Here is a 20,495-nt window from a genome sequence, read left to right on the forward strand (position 1 = left end):
AGCGCAGGACTTGGCCAGTTGCAAGCCAGTCGCAACCTTGCGGGCGTTCCTAGACACGTGCAGTGTGCCCACTGTGTGCCAGGCACTTCTAGGCATTGGAGGGGGGTAGGGATGGATACAGATTGAACATTAATGAATAGAATCCTGTCTTTATCTCAAAATTCACACCCATTTCAGAGGCAATGGGTTTCTAGCACCTGGAGAAACCAGGGCTCCAGGATCCAGAGCCCCTTTTACCTCAGGAAAGAAGGAAGAAGGTTTCTTCCCTCCCCGATTTTACATCCGGTTCCCTCGCCCTATTTCAAAGTATTGGCGGTAAAGAGTGCATGATGGGTATTCAATATTCTGTACAGCGAAGAAAGCGTGAAGTTATTTTATGAAACTCGTGAAGTATGTTTTAGTGGTCGACCCAACATTCAAACTCAGGTCTCTACCACAAATTCAACGCTCTTTCTTATAGTGGTGAGTAGCTAATAATAGCATAATAAGATACACCTCCTAGAGGTATAGTGAATTTTTAAAAGAACGTACAATTTCTCCTTATAGGACTCTAGTTTAAAGAAATGAAAATTGGAACCCAGATATCATTAGAAAGATGATCGTTACCGTACTATTTATAACGGCAAAAACATTGTAACATATATTAATTTTATTATCAGAAAAACCTGAAAGCTTTTTTTTTTAAGAGTATAGTTTCTGTTTACTTGTAGTTGCATAAAATACCTCTGCAAGGATTCAGAAGAAATATGGTCTCCTCTGGGATAAAGAACTCGGTTCCAGAGGAAAGGAGTGGAGGGAGACTTGCTGTGTATGCCATTTTGCATAGTTTGACTTTTTAACCGTGCTGATGTATTATTACCCATTTAAAAAATTAAAATTATTTAACAAAAATTTAAAACAACAAAAATAATTTAACAGACGAAAAGAAGGACATTTTGGTCTTGAAGTTTTAGGCTGAATGGCAGTTTTTGATAGAGTGGGAGGCTTTTCAGCCAAGGGTAAGGCTAAGCCTTCTGTGGACTGCAGAACTGATGGTAGTGGTTTATTTGGGAACTGCAGGACAGCTTTCCAAGGAAATGATATGCATACAGTAATTCAACACCCTTGATCTTCTGAGACAACCCTAATTTCAAGCATTCTGTTCCCTTGATCCTTAAATATACAGACTAGGTACTCTGAGTTTGGTTTAGAAAATACAGCCAACATTGAATTGTCAAGAGTTCGCCACAACCTGCTATTAATAGGAAGTCAGGTACCAGAACTGGGTGTAATAGAAAGGCACAAAACTAGATATATTGGTAAAGAATTGTATAGGGAACAGGGATGTAAAACTATGCGGTTGGGAATCTGAGAAAGAATTTGCAAGTTGTCCTAAAGAGACACACAGCAACTGGGTTGCCATACACTCGTTTGGAGGGAATTCCTGGTTACTGCCTACATACCAGAGCCCTTCATGGAATATCTCCCTAACCTCACCCTATATTCCCCCTCCCCTCCCCCACTGCAGAATGCCTTGAGTCCTAGATTCTAGTTCTGTTTTGATCTGATCTTTACCCTCCCTTCCTTGGATCCTGTGTATCTACTGGAGCCAGGTTACTCTCTGTGTCCTGTACCTGACTGTCTCATTCTGGAGGCTTCCAGACAGCCACGGTTAGTGCCCAAACCTGAGAGGATGTCTTCAGATGGAGGTGAGTCTGCAGGTAGGGGGAAGGTCCCTGCCACATGCTCCCTCCTTGGAGATTCAAAACTTGACACTTTATGTGGGGACCAGCTCTCTGGGCTGACCTAGAGGGATGTGAGAACACTAGACCCCATCAAAGGCATCACACTTGGGGAGGCTGGGGAAGGAGATTGTGCCATTAAGACTACGGGTTGGGGAAGGAAGAGGGCCTCCTGGGTGGTAGATCAAAGTGCCTCAGAGGAAAGTGCTGAGTAGAGAGAAGGGATGGTAGTTAACAACTTGCTTCTCCCGAAGAGGGATTCCTTCAACATGTGTTTGTGTGGCACGGGCAGGGGTGTGTGGTGTGAGGGATACAGAGGGTTTCAAAGGGAAGACCCAAGTTCTGGTGTCTTCTTTAGGCAATTGGAGGCTGCTCTAGAATTTTGCCCTGAGAGAACTGAGCTGGGGCTGCTCTCGCTCTTATTGGGCTGGGGGGAGTGGAAGCCTTGGCTAGAAAACTGTTCAGTGGGGTCATCTGTTGCCAAGTCTGTAGAGAAATGTCCTCTCGGAAGCTAGACCAGAAGGTGCTGTAAGTGCCTCTGCTTAGAGCCTCTTGGCTCCTTCCAGCCCCAGCGAGGGCTTCTCTTCTAGCTCAGGGAGCAGTTTTCCTTGCTTTCCCAGGGCCAGGGGAAGTGGGTCACTCCAGGAGGGATGAGAACTGGGGCTTCCCTGAGACGCTGTGTCTTTCTACCTTTTGTGGAACTCAGGCCTTCAGACCCATTTCACTGTGTTCCACACTTCGGGGAGTATTCCTGGCCCTCTGCTCTGTGGTTGAGGTGAAGAGTTTGCTCGTGTCCCATGTCTCCTTCATGATCAGGAAGCAGCGGAAGCTGAATGTTGTTAGTTTGCCAGTGGAATATTCTTTATAAGAGGAGGAGGAGAGTAGCATGAAATTAGGCAGGTGATCTTCTATGACTATTATTCAAAGTCCTAAGAGACACACATCCTGATTAATTAAGTACATGTTTTATGTATTTATCCCTGGTCTTTTTGACTAGAGTCCACATAGCCCCTGAACTGTGTTTCAGACTTCATTGCCTTGTTCAAAAGTGGACTCTAAATTTCTGATATTAGGAGTTCCAGGCAGAAGAATCACAGATAACGTTTTAATAGGTCCCGCGTCTCCTTAGAGCTCTGGAAAGCTCCCTCCCCATACCGCATTCCCCTTACCCATTTCCTGGCTCTTATCTCTAGCCATTCCTAGATGTTATGTAACAAACTTTCTGGGAACAAAACATGGAATCCACACACACACCCCTCCTGGGAACAGTGCTTCTGCGCCTGGTGGCAGGGACCACAGAGCAGCTGGGAGCAGGATCCAGGTGGTGTGAGGGTGTTTGGAATGTACCCGTATGCTGGGTGGCATGTGTTATGGGGTATGAACTCGTTGGCCCAAGGGTCCTTGCTGCTTGCTTCCCTAGCGCACTAATTCTCAGCAGGGAGTAAGGGACATCAGAAACACTTGGGGGACATTTGCAAACTATACATGTTCCCCCTCCCTCACCTGTTGAGAATCAGTGCTCTGATTCTTCAGGGACTAGAGTGTAACTCAGATGACCTAGCTTCTGGTCTCCTCTTCTCCTACGCCAGCCCCTCTTTTTCGTTGTCTCTGCAGCATCTCCATTGCCAGGACTGGACATGACCACGGAACCTGGCGCTGCCCTGTCTCCTTTCACTGCACTTCCCTTCCCCCAGCCTGCTCCTGGCCCATCAGACCAACCACCCTGGGGGCCACCCTCGCAGCCCCCCGTGCCTTCAGCACTCTCTCCAGGCAACCCTCTGGTGCTCTCTGCTTTCCCCAGCCCATTGTTGGTGACAGGGGATGGGGGCCCTGGCCCCAGTGCAGCTGGAGCTGGCGAGGTCACGGTCAAAGTCAAGACAGAAGGAGGGCCAGCTGAGCCCTCCCAAACTCAGAACTTTATCCTTACTCAGGCCGCCCTCAACTGGACTGCCTCAGGCGCTCCCTTCGGGGGCCCTGAGAGTCCTGCCCCCGGATTCCTGACAGCCTCTTATGTGAAGACCCTTCTGCCCCTGAAGGCAGTTGGGGTGAGCCAGGAGGGCCTCCCAGGCCTTCCTACTCAGGCTCCACTACCAGCTGCCCAACTGGCCCCCATCGTGCCCCCGGAAAAGGCTTTGCCAGGGCCGCATGGGGCAACTGGGGAAGGAGGTCCTGCGGCCGCCAGATCCAAGCCCTCACTGGACGACTTCTCTTATACCTCCAAGGGTGTTTATGAGAATTTCCAATGCTGGCAGCGCTACAAAGTGTTGGCAAGGAGGCACTTATCCCAAAGTCCGGATGCAGAGGCCCTTTCCTGCTTTCTTATGTAAGTGGAGAGACCTGAGATTCATTATTCTAGAGGCTTTTAAATAAGGAGGAGTTGGGGATGGACAAAAGAGGTCAGGCTATTTAGGAATACTTGAGGGCAGGTGATGAGGGTGCTGGAGATGCTATGATAATGAATATAATAACGACGACAACAATGATAACAAGCCTCTTTACCCATGTGCCAGAGGATAACAAGCTTTCAGGTGTCTTCTCTCAAGTGATCTTCACAACCCTGTGAGTTCAGGCAGGCATTTTTATGGTCATCCTCATTTATGGATGAGAAGACTGAAGCTCAGAGCAGTGATTGGAACTTGGGTCTCTGATACCGAGTGCCAGGGCCCTCCCGTTCTATTTTACTACCTTTTGACGTGGAGCTGAGCTGTCCAAACCGGCCAGGGTGAGGAGCGCTGGGAGGGGAGGATGGTGCGCGGCCGGGCTGAGGAGCTTGTGTGCCACCCTCTCTACTGCCCCATGTTTTTTTGGTTTTGTTTTTTTGGCCACGCTTCGCGGCTTGCGGGATCTTATTTTCTCAACCAGGGATCGAACCTGGGCCCATGGCAGTGAAAGCCCCAAGTCCTAACCACTGGACTGCCAGATAATTCTGCACACCGCCCCCTGTTTTATTCAGGAGAATTCAAGTTGAAATAGGGAGGTGGTAGAGCTTGCTCAGTGGTCGAGGACCAAGGCCCCACCCACTCACTAGATTTGTCACCCTGGGCCCTGGCATTTACTATCTTTGCCCTCAGTTTTCTCATCTAGAAAGGGGATGATTATACCTACCTCAGAGGGTTGCTGAAAACATGAAATGAGTTAATGTATGTGAAGTGCTCAGCAGAGCGCCTGGCGCAGAGAATGCTTCATTAAATGGCAGCTGCTATCGTTGTTGTTATGGTTATTATTATTAAAAGGCAATCTAGAAGAGGAGAACTCACAAAAGGCCAAAATGTCTGTGTGAGCGGATGCTTGGCCTGGGAGCCCAGGGTCATGGGCTGTTATGTTTATAAGGCAAAGTCATTGACCATCTGGGGAATTTTCTTCCCACCAAGACCTGCTGTCTCTCTCAACCGCACTGTACTCTCAGAATTTTGTGTAAACCCCCATATAACGCATGCCACATCTTACTGGACTTAAAAAAAAACTGTACATGTTGTTCCTCCAGTGGCTGAACCCCTAAAGGAATCCCCCTTTCCATCCTGACTCTGGAGTGAATAAATCAAAAGGCTCCCCCAAAGTCCTTGGTGTAGATCACCGTACCGACTCCCCGCTTTCTGCAGACGGCTCTGGGTTCTCCGTTGGAGGCTGGCAGGCTGAATTTCTAACTCCTGGCCTATTTCTGCTCCCCACGTTCAGGGGCTCTGGGCAGGGTCTCCCCCAAAGTGCAGTCCAGACCCTCTGCCACAGTCACCCGGCAGGCTGGTAAGATGCTCAGAGCTGGGATCCTGGGGCGCTGGAATCCATGGTTATAACAAGCTTCCCCAGGTGATTCTAGGCACAGTAATGATGGAGGACTCATGGGAAGTCAGAAAGGCAAAAATGCATCACAAAGAGCTCAAAGAGTATTGATATTTGACTGTGATGGGTATCCCAGAGGCAAAAAAACCACTTAAAAACCAACAAATAAAAACACCACACAGCCTTGAATTAGATTCATTTGGGTTAGCCAGTGCCTTTTTAAAAATGTAAGAGCCATTGGGCAGGGTTCAGCCTACTTTACAATGAATCCCATTAATTGAATCACATGAGCGCTTTCTTCCTCGTGTTTTGTTGAGGACAGCACTGTGAGAATTCAGGGTAGTTGATTTCAAAGGGTGGGGAGACTAACCGTCTGATTTTGTGCGAGGTTTGTAAATTTCAGTGGGAAGAAAGGCCAGTGTGGTGAATGGATGGATGTGAGGTTGGGGGTCTGGGATCTAATCAGCAGTGGGATGTGACAGGGACTGTGGGGCATATTTGATCTGATGAGGGGCTGGGGGTGTGCACTGAGGTGGGTGTCAGGGCAGGTGGGAGGGGGGGGTACACTTGTAGACTGTGACTGACCCAATGGGGGTTTTAGCCCAGTGCTTCGTTCCCTGGCCCGGCGGAAGCCCACTATGACCGTGGAGGAGGGACTGCCAAGGGCTGTGCAGGAGTGGGAGCGTACCAGCAACTTTGACCGGATGATCTTTTATGAGATGGCAGAAAAGTGAGTCTCACCATCCCTCATCCTCCCGAGGGGGGCCACATGGCTGAGGGGTGGGAGCACGTAAGAGAGGCTTGGGTCTGGGCTGTGGGTGGTTACTATAAGGGATGCTGGAGGAGAGGTGTAGACTAGCATAGGGTCTCCTGGATCCTTGCTGCTTCTTCCACCATCTTGACTCTTGGGCTTTTCTATCCTATCTCCTCTTGGAAGCTCTCCCTTCTCCAGACCTTGAGTTGTATAGGGGCCTTGATATTGAAGCTCTTAGGATGGGATTGGAGCCCGGTTGGGGTAAAAAGTCCATGCTGAAGGGAACCTAGCAATGAGGAGGTAAGCCCTACTAGGCAGGTTCTTTCCTGTCTCGCTGACCAGGTAGCAAGTGACTACTGATGCAGACCTTGGGGCCACCACTCCTCTGGAAATAGTTTAGCCCGTCTTCTTAGGGAGGGGCTCGTTCTTGAAGAGGTTTGTCAGGGCAAGGTCCTGGATGCCCAGAGTGGTCTTCTGGCTCATATCCCCCATTTCTCCATGATAATCTCCTCGGTTAAAAAAGCAACTCAGGAAAATGAACCCTTTCCTCCAAGCTTAACTATCACTTTCTCCCCCAAATCTTCTGGACCTGTACCTCCTAGATTTACCCTTCCAGGACCCCAGTCCCATCCTCAGGACTCCTGGATCTCAGCGCTGCTTCCTGGTGGGAACTGCCTTAAATTGCAACCCAGGCCCTGCTTTGGGATTTCAGGCATTCTTTATGGTTGTAGGCAGGGGCAGAGGAGGCCTTGAGGAGTGGCCCACGTGTGGGCTCTTGCCAGGCTGTGGCATAGGCCTGACTGAATTCAACAAACCTGTATTAATCGCTGCTGTATACCCTCACCAATGCTGGGTGAGAAAGCATATGAAAAAGCCATGGCTCTGTCCTGTGAAGCTTACAAGCTCTAGATTGTTTTCTTAACAAGCTTTCTAAGTGATGACTGCAGGTAGGGGGGCTCTGTGGAGACCTTGTGAGTTTTCCCCAGAACTGTTATTCGGCCTTCTGTGAGTAGATACCCTAGGGTCTTGTGTCTGGGTTTCGAATGGATCTTGGTCTTCTCAGCACTGCCTGGGCCTTCTGCACCCTCTGCAGGTTCATGGAGTTTGAGGCCGCGGAGGAGATGCAGGTTCAGAACACACAGCTGATGAATGGGTCCCAGGGCGTGCCTCCTGAAGCCCCTCTTAAGCTTGATCCTCCAGGGCCCCCAGCCCCCGAGGTTTGCCAGCAGGCAGGTAAGGCCGCCCAATTCCAACAGGAGCCGTGGGCCAGAAGCTCAAAGGGAGGTGTGCCAGAAACCAGTCACGGATCAGGGGAGGCATTGCCTGTGCTTCTACCAGTTTTCCTCCAGGCAGGGGCATTTGATGTTCCAAACAGGACATACATAGGAGGCTGAGTTCTCAGGTTCCCTTTGTCCCAAACTAGGTATTGATCTTGGCTAAGTAAACCAACTACTCTCTCTCAGAGACTGTAATGGAGGCACATGATACCTCATCTGCCTAAGAAATGGGGGCTGGATCAGGGGGCTCTTTGGAGTTTCAGGGGTTCTGAGATTCCTCATCCAGATTCTCTCTCAGACCCTCCAGCTCCTAAATATCCTCCCCTGGCTGGTACTGTGTCAGGTCGGCCTGCTCCAGTCTGGAACCGTCTCAATGTGCCCAGGTTGCCGTTACAAATGGGGGTGAGAGACAGAAGCCGAGGCCTCGGTGCCGCTTCCCATTTCTCCTTCCTGCTTCACCCCTCAGTGTACATTCCCAAGAAGGCAGCCTCCAAGGCACGGGTGCGCCGCCGGCGGAAGTGCAAGACCACGACCCAGAGGCCTCTGGCTCCTGAGGCACCCAAGGAGATCCCACCAGAGGCGGTGAAGGAGTACATCGACATCATGGAAGGGCTGGTGGCGAGCCACTTGGCCGCTGAGGAGTCGGATGGAAAACAGGAAGAGGAAGAACGGCAGCGGCAGGAGGAAGAGATGTATCCAGATGCGAGTCTCCTGAGTTACATCAATGAGCTGTGTTCTCAGGAGGCCTTTGTCTCCAAGGTGACCTGGCCCTGCGTGTCTGGTTTCTAGCAGATCCTGGGGTGGGAACTCCAGGGAATCAAAGATCCAGGGTTCTGCCCGAGGCCGTGGGCGACTCGACTGTCTTCCGTGCTGAGGAATATGTGTGCATGGGCGCACACACGTGGATGTGTGTAGCTCGTGTTTTCTCAAAGCCCAGGGAGAGGGTGGTGAGTAGGGAGGTGCATGGCTCCTTCTCTAGAGCCTCTTGGTTCCCGTTATCTCCTGTCAAGAACTGCCATCACTTTTCCTTCCGTTTCCCCAGGTGGAGGCCGTCATTCACCCTCAATTTTTGGCAGATCTGCTGTCCCCAGAACAACAGAGGGATCCCTTGGCCTTAACTGAGGAGCTGGAACAGGAAGAAGGGCTCAGTCTTGTCCAGGTAAACCTGGGAGGTAGAGAATATCAGAATGAGAGGCTCCCACGGCTCTACCTAACCCTACACTGTCTTGGATGGTATGGCTCCTAGAGACAAACAGCTTCAGCAGTCAGCCTTGGGTTCAGAACAAGTAGGCAAGGGACCGTGGGAACGGGAAGTGTAAGGGCTCAAAGCATGGGGATAAGACCCAAGAAGGTGGTAAAGAAGAGCTGTGGTTATCTGGCTTTGATGCCGTTACTTAAGCCACTTGCTCGCGTTCCCTGCCCTGCTCGAGTACCATCTACTCAACACCCAGCCTGCCACCCCTCCTCACAACCACATATAGAACAATATTTGTCCATTCTCCTTCTAGCTGGTCCAGAAGCGACTCCTGGCCTTGGAAGAGGAGGAGGACGCAGAGGTACCTCCAAGCTGCAGTGGAGCTCTACTGGACTCAAGTCCTGCTGTTTCTGATGAGGATGAAGATGGGGCTGGGCGGCTTCGGCCCTCACCTGGGCTTTGGGTGGCTGGGGGCACCAGCCGCCTTAGAAAGTCTGCTTCTCTGGGAAAGCGGGCGAGAGAAGCGCCTGGTGGGCGGAAGCAGGACGTAGATGGCCTGAGGGGGAAGCGCAGGGATGGGAGCGCTCTGCCATCCCCCAGTGGCTGGGACCTGCCGCTAGAACTTGCAGCTCCACAGGGAACTCAAGGGCCCTTGGGTGTAGAGAGGAGAGGGTCTGGGAAGGTTACAAACCAGATAGCCCCACTTCAGGATGACCACCTGGGAGGCACTGAGTCCCCTGGGTGCTCCTTGGTGGGTGACAGGACTTCCAAGGCTCTGCCCCTTTACTGGCAGGAAGGCCCCCAGCTCGAGATAGTTCCCGGTTTGGATGCTGGACTTGCAGAGCTGGCTCCTCTGCAAGGACAGGGGTCAGCAAAGCAGGCCCTGGGGCTGCAGACTGAACAACAGATAGGGGATCTTGGAGTGGCTCTCCAGGAGACAGAGCCATTAGCAGTGCCCCAGGAAGGCTCTTCAGGGGCCATGTGGGGAGATGACAGAGGTCCTCCCACGGTTCAGAGTTACGACCAGAACACTTCCCCTCCAGCAGCTGGGGATAGGGACGGGGACGGGGCCTCCCTCAGTCCGGGAGTTTGGCTCAGCAGTGAGATGGATGCCGTAGGCTTGGAGTTGCCCTTACAGATCGAGGAGGTCATAGAGAACTTCCATGATTGGGAATGTGTAACTGGGCACCAGCAGGGTGGCCAGGCATTGGGCTCCAGAAGCAACATTTCTCTGGGTCCGGGAGAAAGCACAGCACCTGGGGATGTGGGAAGCAGCATAGTTAGCTGTGGAGGCACAGATGCCACAGCTGCCCTAGAAAAGAGAAACTATTGCAGCTTGTCAGGACCTCTGAGGGCCAACAGCCCGGCCTCAAGCCTTAAAGAAAATAGAGAGCAGAGCCCTGAGACTCTACGGGACCCCAAGCATCTGTGGGTTGAAGTTTGCCCCCCGTTGCTAGAAAGCAGAATTGGTGCCTCTACACTGGGGGCTTCTGAAGAAACCCTCCTACCTGCGAGTCAAGGCAACATCCTTATCCTGGGGACCCAGGATACCTCCTCCTTCCCTGAGGCCAGCCCAGAGGCAGGGAGTGGAGGCAATTCCACTTCTCCCCTGGTGGAAGCCACAGAACAGGTCAACATACTGGATGTTAGGGATGCCGGTGACATCCAGCTAGGGGTCAGTAAGGATACCTGCCCACTAAGTTTTAATTCTTATGACCCCCAAGGAGAAGGCAGGGAGGATACTGATTTATCTGAGCCTAAAGACCTTGCTCCCTTACCAGGGGATCCAGAGTCTTATGCACACGGGATGCCCAAATCAACAGCTCCTCACCAGGGCCTTAGAAGCACTTCCCCTAGATTAGTTCTGAGAGAAGCCTCTCCTGTCAAAGAAACATGCAGCTCAGCAGATGGGGCCAAAGGCAAGGAGGAGGAGGAGGATGAGGAGGACGAGGAACTCTCCAACTTTGCCCACCTCTTGGCCTCTAAACTTAGCCTCTCACCAAGGGGGCCTCCCCTCAGTTTTTGCCCTGCCTCAGGCCTGTTCTCCTCAGGGGGTCGGGGGACCAAGAGGGCATCCCACTCCCTCGTTCCTGAGGCAAGAGGCCTCGGCCAGCCTCCATATCCCGTTGCCAAGTCTGGGAAGCGAGCTCTAGTTGGAGGCCCAGCCCCTGCTGAAAAGAGGCCCCTCCAGGGAGCTGAACTTGGGGCACCTGGGAAGAAACCCCTGCCTCTGGGAGTGGTTCGGGCCTCACAGCCTCGTAAAAGAAGGCGTGATAGTTTCCGCACAGGCAGGAGGAAGAAACGACATCGTACCCAGTAGGGTGCAGCGGGACCATCCTGTCCCACCTGCCAATCCCTGCAGGTGGGGGGCCCAGAGTAGATCTCACCCTGGCAGCACACCAACAGTTGTTCTCAGCCCCAAGTTGTTTTGTTGTTCTGCAAAAGTGGCAAGCGTGGGAAAGGGGGTCACACTAGCTAGGCTAGAGGTGGTCCCCTTGGTGAGAGGTTGGGGAAGTACCTTTGGAAGTTGTATGGGGAAAAACAAAAATAAAGATTTTGTTGTTGGAAAATGCTTTCAGTGTGCCCCTTTGTATCACGTCTTTGCTCTAGATAGGGCAAGATGCTGAAAAGAAGAAAGGAGGTGAGGGTGGCCTTGGATTTGACGGATCCAGGTGACTTTCCAGCCTCATCTAGGCCCCCTGATAAGCCCCCACGGGCGCTGAGGGTCCCCCGTGATTACTTTATTCCTCCCTCATCAGAAGCCTGGATGTGGTGTGGGGAAGGCTTCTCTGGATATCCTACCAGTATCTGTTTCTCTTTAAAAGTCCATAGATGGAAAAGCACTTCTTTTTAACCTGTCAGATTTCTGGGATAGATATCTATTTTCTAAATCTAACGAATTTCCATAATTGTGCCTAGACACAGCACCTTCTTTAGGGGCGTGCCTTTTCTTCTTCCTTGAAAAGCAGCTGGACAGAAGGGACTTATATGTCCCCAATTCATCCTGTGGCAGAAACCCCCTGGGCTCCAGGCAGGACGGTTAGTTCCTAACACAGGTCTCTGTCCCTACTATGGTGGGTGGAAACCAATCTCGGTAGGATTATTAAATATGGAATGGTAATTAGCTATTTTTTAACCTCTAATGAGGACAGAACAAGAGGGAATAAGCTGAAAAGAGGTTCGTGAGGAGGCCTGTTAGAGGGTATGACAACAGGAGGGAGGATACGAGATTTGCATGCTCCATCCGTCTGGAAGTGACGAGGACTCATCCAGCTGTGGCCAAGAGGACTGACCTTGAGAACCTTTGGGATCTTCCCGTAGGCGGCCTGCAACCATTAGTCCCTTTCCTTCCCAGCTAATGATACCGCCAATGTGACGGAGCTTCGTTTTTTTAAATAGATATAGATATATATTTATATATAAAATAGTTTCTTACAAAATAAGACCAAACGAACAAAAAATGAAAACCAACTTAAAAAAACCAACAACGATAACAAAAAGTCAAGCAGGACAGAGACGGGCTTGAGGCCCAGGGTTGGCCTCTGGCGCTGCCCTGAGTCTGTGGGCGGGTGCCAGCTGGGGAGGTCGAGGTGCTCAGTCGCCCTTCTGCTTGGGGTCCTGCACGGCCCCGTTGGCCAGAGCAGGGGCGCTGTCTGGGGAGGAGGCGTTTGGTGTCTGCAAGGGGCGCAGGTAGGTGCCGAAGAGCTTCCCGTGGAGCGGGTGGTGAACGGAGAAGTCCTGGAACTCACCTGCATGGCAAGAGCGAGACGGGAAAGTAAAGACCTGAGGAGGAGAGGAAGAGGTCCTGTTCCTCTCATCTCAGCCTCACCGTCTCAAATCCAAGTTGACACCCTCTGCCTCCCCAGCTGGTTCCTCCCAGCCTTGCCCCTCGGATGTCCTGTGCCCCCAGGCTGGCTGCCGGCCCTGTTCCCTCCCAGCTCAGTGCCGGTGGCGCTCCGAGGGTGCGCACGGGGCCTGGGAGGCCATGACTCACAGAGGGAGAGGCCCTGGCGGGCTCCTGCCTGGCACAGCTCGGCATGCAAAGTCCTGGCGGCAGGGTGGGGCGAGCCCAGCAGCAGGTGCAGGATGGTGCTGAAGCCGTCTTTGTACAGCAGGCGGCCTGGCCCCTCGGCTTGCTCCTCTTTCTCCTCGGCAAAGAGCTGGGAGGGAAAGGGACGCGAGTCAAGCTCTCTCCTCGGTGCTGTCGCCCCGCACGTCTGTCTGACAGGCTCCTCCTCTTCCAAGAGTGTGGAGCCCAGGCCTCCTGCCCCCACCCCGGGCCCTTTCTGAATATAATCGTCATGCTGGGCTGCTGCCTTCTTCCCGTTGCCAGCCAGGCCTCGGCAGAGACGCTGGGGCTCTGCGGTTCAGACAGTGTGGCCCTGGGACACCAAGCGCCTACCATCCGGAGGCACCTGGAGACAGCACACCGCACAGGCCTCCGGGCGGGGTGAGCACAGCCTCCAGGTGCCTCCCACCCCAACGTCCTGATACCTCAAAGGCCAGGCGAGTCAGCTCCTCCAGGCTCCTGCCCCCATCCAGAGCTGCCAACGCAAGGGCCACGTCTCGGAAGTCCACCAAACCCCTGGCATCCTGGAGGGTGGAAGAGAAACCGGGGCAATGCAGGGACCAACCCCGTGTCCTCCTTCCTGCTCTGGATCTCAGCTCTTCCCTGTTCTCGTCAGGCCTGGGGGTTGGACCCCTGTGTCCACTTCCCTCAGAACCGTGAGCCCTAAACTCTCCGGGATCTCGGACAGTCCTCTCCGGGCATGGGTTTGCCTGGTGACAAAGCTCTCCTATAAAGGGATCTCCTAGGAACGATGGAATCCCTCAGGTATGCTGAAGTTACCATCAAGTTTCTGATACACTATCAGGGCATTCTGGACCCCAAGCTGGAAAAACTGGTTCTCTTCTGACTTGGCCTATGTGGGAGAACGGGTCCAACAAACTAAAAGGGGGCCACTGGCATAATTTCTTACCAAAAAACTCCCTGAGGATACCTGCTGTGTCAGATCTATGTGGGACTGGGGCACCTGGGTTTTGGTTCTGTTCTGCTACAGGCTATGATGGGAAACTCCTTTCAGGGACTGTCTGCCCCAGTCCAAGGAATCAGCACACCTGGATCACTCTCTGTTCCCTGAGAGGATGTTGAGAACCATGGTCTGTATCTTAGGTCAAAAAGAACTCCTTGGGACCACTGGGAGTTGTTCATAAACATTATGAACCTTCTGGGGTTATTATAATTTGACAAGACAACCTGGTTAAATCCCAGGAAATATACAGTTCACCAAGATTCTTGAGAAAGTTCAGGAATCCCCCAGAGAAGCTCTGGAATATGTTTTAAAAATCTGCCCAAGTATTACAGCTACTTCTGGGTCTCAAACCCTTAACTGTCTAACCTGTCCAATGTTGTCTCCTCTGTATGTCTGTCACCTTCCCACCTAACCCTCCCCCAGTGCCCCACAGGTCATATGATCCCCATCTCTGCCGATCTCTAAAATGCCTCAGAAATTTATGGACCTCACTGACCATCATTTCTCCATTGTTCTTCCCCACAATGAGTAAAACATTGCTGTTTGGGCTTCCCTGGTGGCGCAGAGGTTGAGAATCCGCCTGCCGATGCAGGGGACACGGGTTCGTGCCCCGGTCCGGGAAGATCCCACATGCCGCGGAGCGGCTGGGCCCGTGAGCCATGGCCGCTGAGCCTGCGCGTCCGGAGCCTGTGCTCCGCAACGGGAGAGGCCACAACAGTGAGAGGCCCGCGTACCGCAAAAAAAAAACCAAAAAAACCCCAAAGCCAAAAACAAACAAACATTGCTGTTCAATGCACTGGACACTCTCTATATAAAAAATGAATCTCCCAGCAGACCTCAGAAGATGTTCATCTAACAATAGGTGTTAGAGCATCCAGCCCAGACTCCAAATTGGCCATCCACACGGCCCCTCGGATACTGTACTTAAATCTTGAGCATCCCAGCCCCTTTACCTGCTGGAAGTAGCTAAAGGCGCCAGCCACCATCTGGGGGTCAGAGAGCTGGAGCTGCCTGGCAAACTCTTCCTGGCTGATCATTCGACTCCGGCCTGGCTCTGCCTCAGTGTCCACACAGCCAGGGGACAGCCTACAAGGGAATTGTTGAAGGTGCAGAGCTGACTCAGTTTCCTTCTGGACACATCACCCAACAGGACCCTGGCCTCAGCACGGGTACGTGTGGTGCTTTTCTAAGATGCACTCTTGGAAAAGGGACTCACAGTCCCTGGAGAGCGATTCCTACTTTTGTCACTGGGGTTATTACGTATCTTTCTTTTTTCCTCTTTCCTTTTACGCCATTATCTTTTAAAAAAATTCCTCTGTCTTCCCACTTTTTCTTTTTTTTCTTTTTAAAGACTCTTCTTCCTCCTACCCGTTCTCCTTTTTCTTTTTTTCTCTTGCCCATACCCTCATCTTCAAGGTCACTTACCCAGCCTTCCGAAGCACCCTTCCCAGTTCCCAGAGCTGCGGCTCCAATGCCACCTTCAGCCGGCCCACCACAATCACGGGCAAGCTCCCTACAAACTCACACTCGGTGGCTGGAATGCCCAGGGCCCTACGGGATGAAGAGGGATGGAAAGCAGGGGAAATGAGGCAGAATACTCATCTGAGGGTTCATTACTGATTCTGGCCTGCCGACTACAGAGATCAGGCCCCTTTCACCCTCCCCTCCCCCACCTCAGCTGTCCAACAGCCCTACCCCCTGCCCTAGCCGCTCCCCTCCCCCATGTGTGCCTCAAACCCCTGCCCTCCTCCCCCTCCTGTGGTTCCTCTGCCCTGTATATCTGTTCTAGGAAATACCCTGTGGGACACTTACTGTGCCATAACCCTCTGGACGTTGTTGGCATAGAGGGTGGGGTCCCTGCTTTCCTCCGGGCTGGGGCGGTACACAGGGAGGAACTGAAACACACAGAGACCTCTCATCAGTACCTCAAAGCTAGGGGTGACCACTTCCACCCTCTTTCCCCAAAGCTTCCAGGCTCAGCAGATGCCCATTCTCCCACCCAACCCACGGGGGTCATACCTCCACATCCACGATGCTGCAGGGCTGAGAGGCTGTGAGCCAGAGGACTTTGAGTCTAAGAGAAAAGAGACCTCAGAGGTTCAGCAATCTCTAACTATGGGCTCCCCGCACCCCAAGAATGGGAGTGGCAAAGTACCGTCCACTGATATAAAAATAATCTACTAGCCATACAGTCAGCTGGATGAGTATACAGCAGGGAGGCAAAGGGGCCAGAAAGGCGGCAGGATAAGAGAGAGAACGCTGCAGGTCTAGGCCAGGGGAAGAAGTGCAGGTGAGGGGTTTCAGTAACCGGCAGAGGAAAAGAGGCAAGCCGGGTGGTGTGGACCACCGAGCGAGAAAAGCTAGGAAGGTAAGACAAAAGTCACTATGATTACAGCAGGAATGATTAGGTGGGGCAGCTTAAAGGCACTTCCAGATTATAGCAGGAGACGGGAACAAAACAGAGGGACAGGGGCATGCCCTTCGCTAGAGTTCTCTCAGTCCCAGGACGAAGAAGGGCTATTCACCTTGTCTGGAAGGTGGAAGATGCGCCAGGAATTCTGTGGGACCCCCCTTGCCACCCTCACCCCAGGAACACCACTACTCACACTCCAGGGCCCCTCCATGCCCAGCTGGTGGTATCCTACGTGGAAAGCAGAGGTGAGGGGAGAAAGGCATTACTTTTCTTTCCCGGAACTGGCCAATCCTTTTGGAGCAGAGGCCCTGAACCTGACCCTGACCCTGACCCACCCCACATGCACATCCCATGGTGACACTGGCGGTTTTCACTGATTCCCATTCAGGGTGGATTTGTGCTCCCCCTCCCCCGTCTCGAACTAAGACTCACCAGACTGTTGGGGTAGCGGATGAGGACAGGCTGCACAGGCACCCCTGCGATGAAGGCTCCTAAACCCCGTTTCCACCCCCACCCCCCAGGCAGAGGTTAGAGAATGGAGGTAGCTAGAGGGCATGAAGTATATAGGCATCTGGATCAGCTCTACAATGAGATCTGGCCTTGCTCCATTTCATTTATAATTTTCTCTGACTCGTGGAGACTCTTCAGTGTCAGCTAGGAGGCTCCCTGTCTTCCTCCCTCCCCCACCCCTCCACTTCTTGGGTTATTCCAGAGTCCCTCTCCAAATCCTGGGCTCCTTTTTCCTACAGCCCTACCATCCACTGCTGTTTTATTCACCTGGTTTGAATTTAAGCAAAGCCTTCTTGTTGGAACAGGTGCCCTCAGGAAAGAATAGTACCTGGGTAAAAAAAAAAAAAAAATCAAGAGACCAGAATGAGGTGGGTGGAACGGGACGAGAGGAAAAAGAAGCCTCTTCAGGAGCACATAAAAGGCGAGAAGGTCTGAAGACCCTTTTACCCACCTGGGGCCACTTGCCTCCTGAGGTAGCCCGCCTTCGGACCTCCTCCACCACCCTGCGCCGAGAAGCCGGGTCATGCCTGGACACTAGGATGGCTTGGTTGAAGCGAAGAAGGGCTGGGGTCCGGAGAGGATACAAGGAGTCACTTGGTTCTTCCCCAGGGGTAGTAACCCCTGCAGCCTCCCCTTCCTCAACAGTAGGAGATGCTTCCCGGTTATCTCTTTGCCCTGGGGACCCTCCTTTCATGGTGTCTCATCCCTTTTAGGGAACTGACCAGAGCTCCCTGCTCTCTTCTAAATAAGCATAGAGCTCAAAGTCAAAGAGGTTGCTTTCACAAATGGTGTTAATCTGCATTTCATTTGCCAGCATCAGGCAATATCCCTTCTAACTTCTCCCTCCCGCCTTGGGGCCAGTTCTCTCCAGTGTCTCTGATTCCTGTCTTTTTCACCCAGAGTGGTCATCTCTCCTCTTCACTCCTCTTAATCTCTCACCTCCAATGACAGGAACAGAAAGGTTCTCAGCTCGAGACACAACCTTGGGCAGGTCACAGGGCAGCAGAACAATGGGGTCAAAGAAAGTAGAGTGAGGGGCAGCAACCAGGACGGGAGCTTGAAGGCGAGAGGCCCGCTGGCCCCGAACTCGAATCCGGAGGAAACCGAGCAGGAAAAAGAGCAGGCGGCTGAGGCCCAGCACCCCGTTGTGGCACACAGTCCTGCAAGGCAAGGCTGGGCATCAGCGGAGACAGTTATCCTGCCCTTCACTCACCCCCCAGGCTCAGACACCCAGGAAAGCACGTGTCCTTCTTTTGCCCTCTATTACCTGGCAAAGGGGCTAAAGTCTCTGGTTACTTTGGGACATATCAGGGTGCAAAATTTAGAGTTGAGGTCCTGGGTACCAGGGACTGAGCTTGGCTGACTCATCTCACCTACCCAGGCTGGGTAGGAGAGCTTCGGAACCCTCCCTCCTCCTCTTCTTAAAGAGGGAGCAGAATGGATAGCAGGGAAGAGAAATGAGAAGCTGGGTCTCTGGGGGCTGGTTCCTCACTTACTTTCTCCATCCTGTAATCGGCTCCTGAAGCTGCTCCTCAGTAAGACCAGCTACTTGCAGCCAGGCAAAGGGCCAGAGGAGAAAGAGGACGATAAAGGCCAGAAGCACTCGGATGGGGGCCAGCAGTGCCCCCAGGAGGCAGAACTGCAGAGGGTGGGAGAGGAGGCCACTTCAGGGATGAGATGCTCCCTCCAGGCTTCCCCTCTCCCACAAGGATGGACCCAGCAGCAGAGGGCCATCACCCCTGTATATCAGGAGACAAATAGAGTGGGAACAGGAGATGGGACTGGAACCCAAGGTGGGATGAAGGTACCAATGAGGGAAAGAGGATAAAAGATTAATGGGATCAGGGGCCTCACTTTCCTGTCTTTCAGCTGGTCCCCATCACACCAACAAAATTGAAAGACTGTTAAGAGGATTCAAGGACAACTAGTGTGAAAGCGCCCAGCACTGTGCTTGATGTAGGGTAGGTTAGAGATAGCTCCTCCTCCCACCAGCCCCTTTCATAAATAGCTCCTACGTCTAACAGAAACCAGGTGCATAGTTCTTTCTACTTCGGGTCTGGGGGACAGAGGGTTGGGAAACACAGAGAGGTCTACTTTTCAGACCCAGGCCAGTCTCTAGTTCTGCCCAGGAGCACTTCCCCAGTACTGGGGGAAAGGCGAGAAAAGAGATCGGCCCTACTCCACAGGGTAGTGGTTGCCAGGAGCCAGGGTGACTCCATGGGCTGCCCTGGGGAGAGTGCAGGTAAACAAACCGAGCCCCAGGAGCCGGCCTCAGGGGAGGTGAAGGCAACAGAAACCTCGGACACTCCCTTCTCATACCACTCCCCAGCCTCCCCAGGCCTGCTCGGCCCTCCACTTCCTGTAGCCAACCCCCTTCTCCACCTCCCTCCCCCCACCCCAGCGGGAGGTGCTGCAGTGCTTGGCGCGGGGGGGGGGGGCGGGTAGTGGAAAGGAGGGATTGCTGGAAGAGGACGGGGGTTCAGGATCCGGGCCCAGAAACCTCTTCCAAGTCAGAGCCTCCTAGAAGCACTCAGCACGCCCCTGCCCCACCCCCCCATCCGTGGCCTCTACCTCCATCCTAGCCCATCGGCCTCCGCAGGATGTAATCCGCAGTCTCCAGCGTCCTCCACCTCCCCTACCCCTGGGTCCCCTGCAATCCTCCATCCTCACCTAGTCAGTTCTCACACACCTTCAGCTTGTCTGTCGCCCAAGCCCGCGTCCTCCCCAGGACTCCTCGACCACCCCCCGCCACCCCCACGTGCGCACCTCCTGACTCCCGCCCCACTAGCCTCTCACCCACCCCCTTTCGGATCCCCATCCGCATCTGTATCAAGGCTCCAAAAGGCCTCCTTTTTCTATCCCCGCGAGTCCTGCCGACGACCCCCGCCCATACCTTACCTTAACCCTCTGGAGGCGGGAGAGGTGTAACTCATGCACGAAGGGGTTGGGGGGCGCCGGGGGTCCGGGGGTGGGATAGAGGGGGGCCCAGTCCCCCGGACTTCCCTGGCTCATAGCGGCGGGAGAACGTGGGAGGGAGGGCACCCCAGCCCGGCCCCGGGCCCCTCTTTGCAGAGCAGCAGCTGCAGCTGCAGCAGCGGCGGCGGCGGCGGCGGCGGCGGCGATCTAGCCCCGGCCCCGCCTGGTGCGGGCCGCCGAGGGGCGGGGAGCAGACTGCGCGGTCTGGCCCGCGTTGTCAGGGAGCCGGCTGAGGGGCGGGGCTTCCAGCGCCCCGGCGCCCCTGCTCCTCCGCGCCCGCCACAGCGTCCGCAGACCCTCGGGCCATTGTTACGAGGCGGCCGGATGCTGGAGCGCGGCGCCTGCCTGCGGTCTGACCCCGGGCCTGGGCCTCTGGGCGTCCCTCTCGGAAAACCCGGCCGGCGCCTCCCCGCAGGCCTCCAGCTCGGAGCGAGTTTGGGGCGGCGAGGAGCGAGCGGAGCTGAAAACGCCCTCGGACTCCGCCCGGGCGTCGAGGTCACCCTGCAAGCACAGATCGGGGTGGGGCCCTCGGGCGGATGAGAATGGAAGGGCGGGCGCGCTGTGCGCGGAGGCCGGCAGCTCGCGGCCGAGGCGGGGCCCACCACCTCTCGGAGGCCGACCACCTTTCCTTCCTGGTTGGGTCGACGCCATCTCGCGTGGACTTGAGGCGCTCGCGCCCTCTGGCGGCCTTATTGTGCCTAACAGCTCTCGGCATCCGCGTCCTGCCTGAGCTAGGCAAGGCTGCCTGTTTTGGTGTGAGGACTCCGCGAGGTGCCGGCAACCATCAAGACGCTGGTCATACATTTACCAGGGCTCAACCAGGCCTGGACGGGCTGTGC

The 20,495-nt window shown here is 53.9% G+C and overlaps 2 protein-coding genes across 2 annotated transcripts; one reads left to right on the forward strand and one right to left on the reverse strand.

Annotated features, from left to right (window-relative positions):
- Positions 1-1,603: 1,603 nt before the first annotated feature.
- NUTM1 (NUT midline carcinoma family member 1) lies at positions 1,604-11,044 on the forward strand. Its single transcript, XM_007127729.2, has 7 exons — positions 1,604-1,688; positions 3,336-4,044; positions 6,100-6,228; positions 7,346-7,485; positions 7,996-8,288; positions 8,572-8,688; positions 9,038-11,044. The coding sequence occupies exons 1-7, from the start codon at positions 1,673-1,675 to the stop codon at positions 11,042-11,044; spliced, it is 3,411 nt and encodes a 1,136-aa protein (XP_007127791.2). The 5' UTR covers positions 1,604-1,672.
- A 1,066-nt stretch (positions 11,045-12,110) lies between these two features.
- LPCAT4 (lysophosphatidylcholine acyltransferase 4) lies at positions 12,111-19,812 on the reverse strand. Its single transcript, XM_007127730.2, has 14 exons — positions 19,579-19,812; positions 18,177-18,319; positions 17,620-17,840; positions 17,132-17,244; positions 16,948-17,008; positions 16,603-16,661; positions 16,364-16,398; positions 15,777-15,831; positions 15,570-15,652; positions 15,183-15,308; positions 14,711-14,843; positions 13,219-13,317; positions 12,719-12,884; positions 12,111-12,473 (listed from the first exon to the last, which is right to left on the reverse strand). The coding sequence occupies exons 1-14, from the start codon at positions 19,690-19,692 to the stop codon at positions 12,319-12,321; spliced, it is 1,563 nt and encodes a 520-aa protein (XP_007127792.1). The 5' UTR covers positions 19,693-19,812; the 3' UTR covers positions 12,111-12,318.
- Between the last annotated feature and the right edge of the window lie 683 nt (positions 19,813-20,495).

The sequence above is a fragment of the Physeter macrocephalus genome, chromosome 11 (genome assembly GCF_002837175.3).
Source record: "Physeter macrocephalus isolate SW-GA chromosome 11, ASM283717v5, whole genome shotgun sequence".
Taxonomy (NCBI): domain Eukaryota; kingdom Metazoa; phylum Chordata; class Mammalia; order Artiodactyla; family Physeteridae; genus Physeter; species Physeter macrocephalus.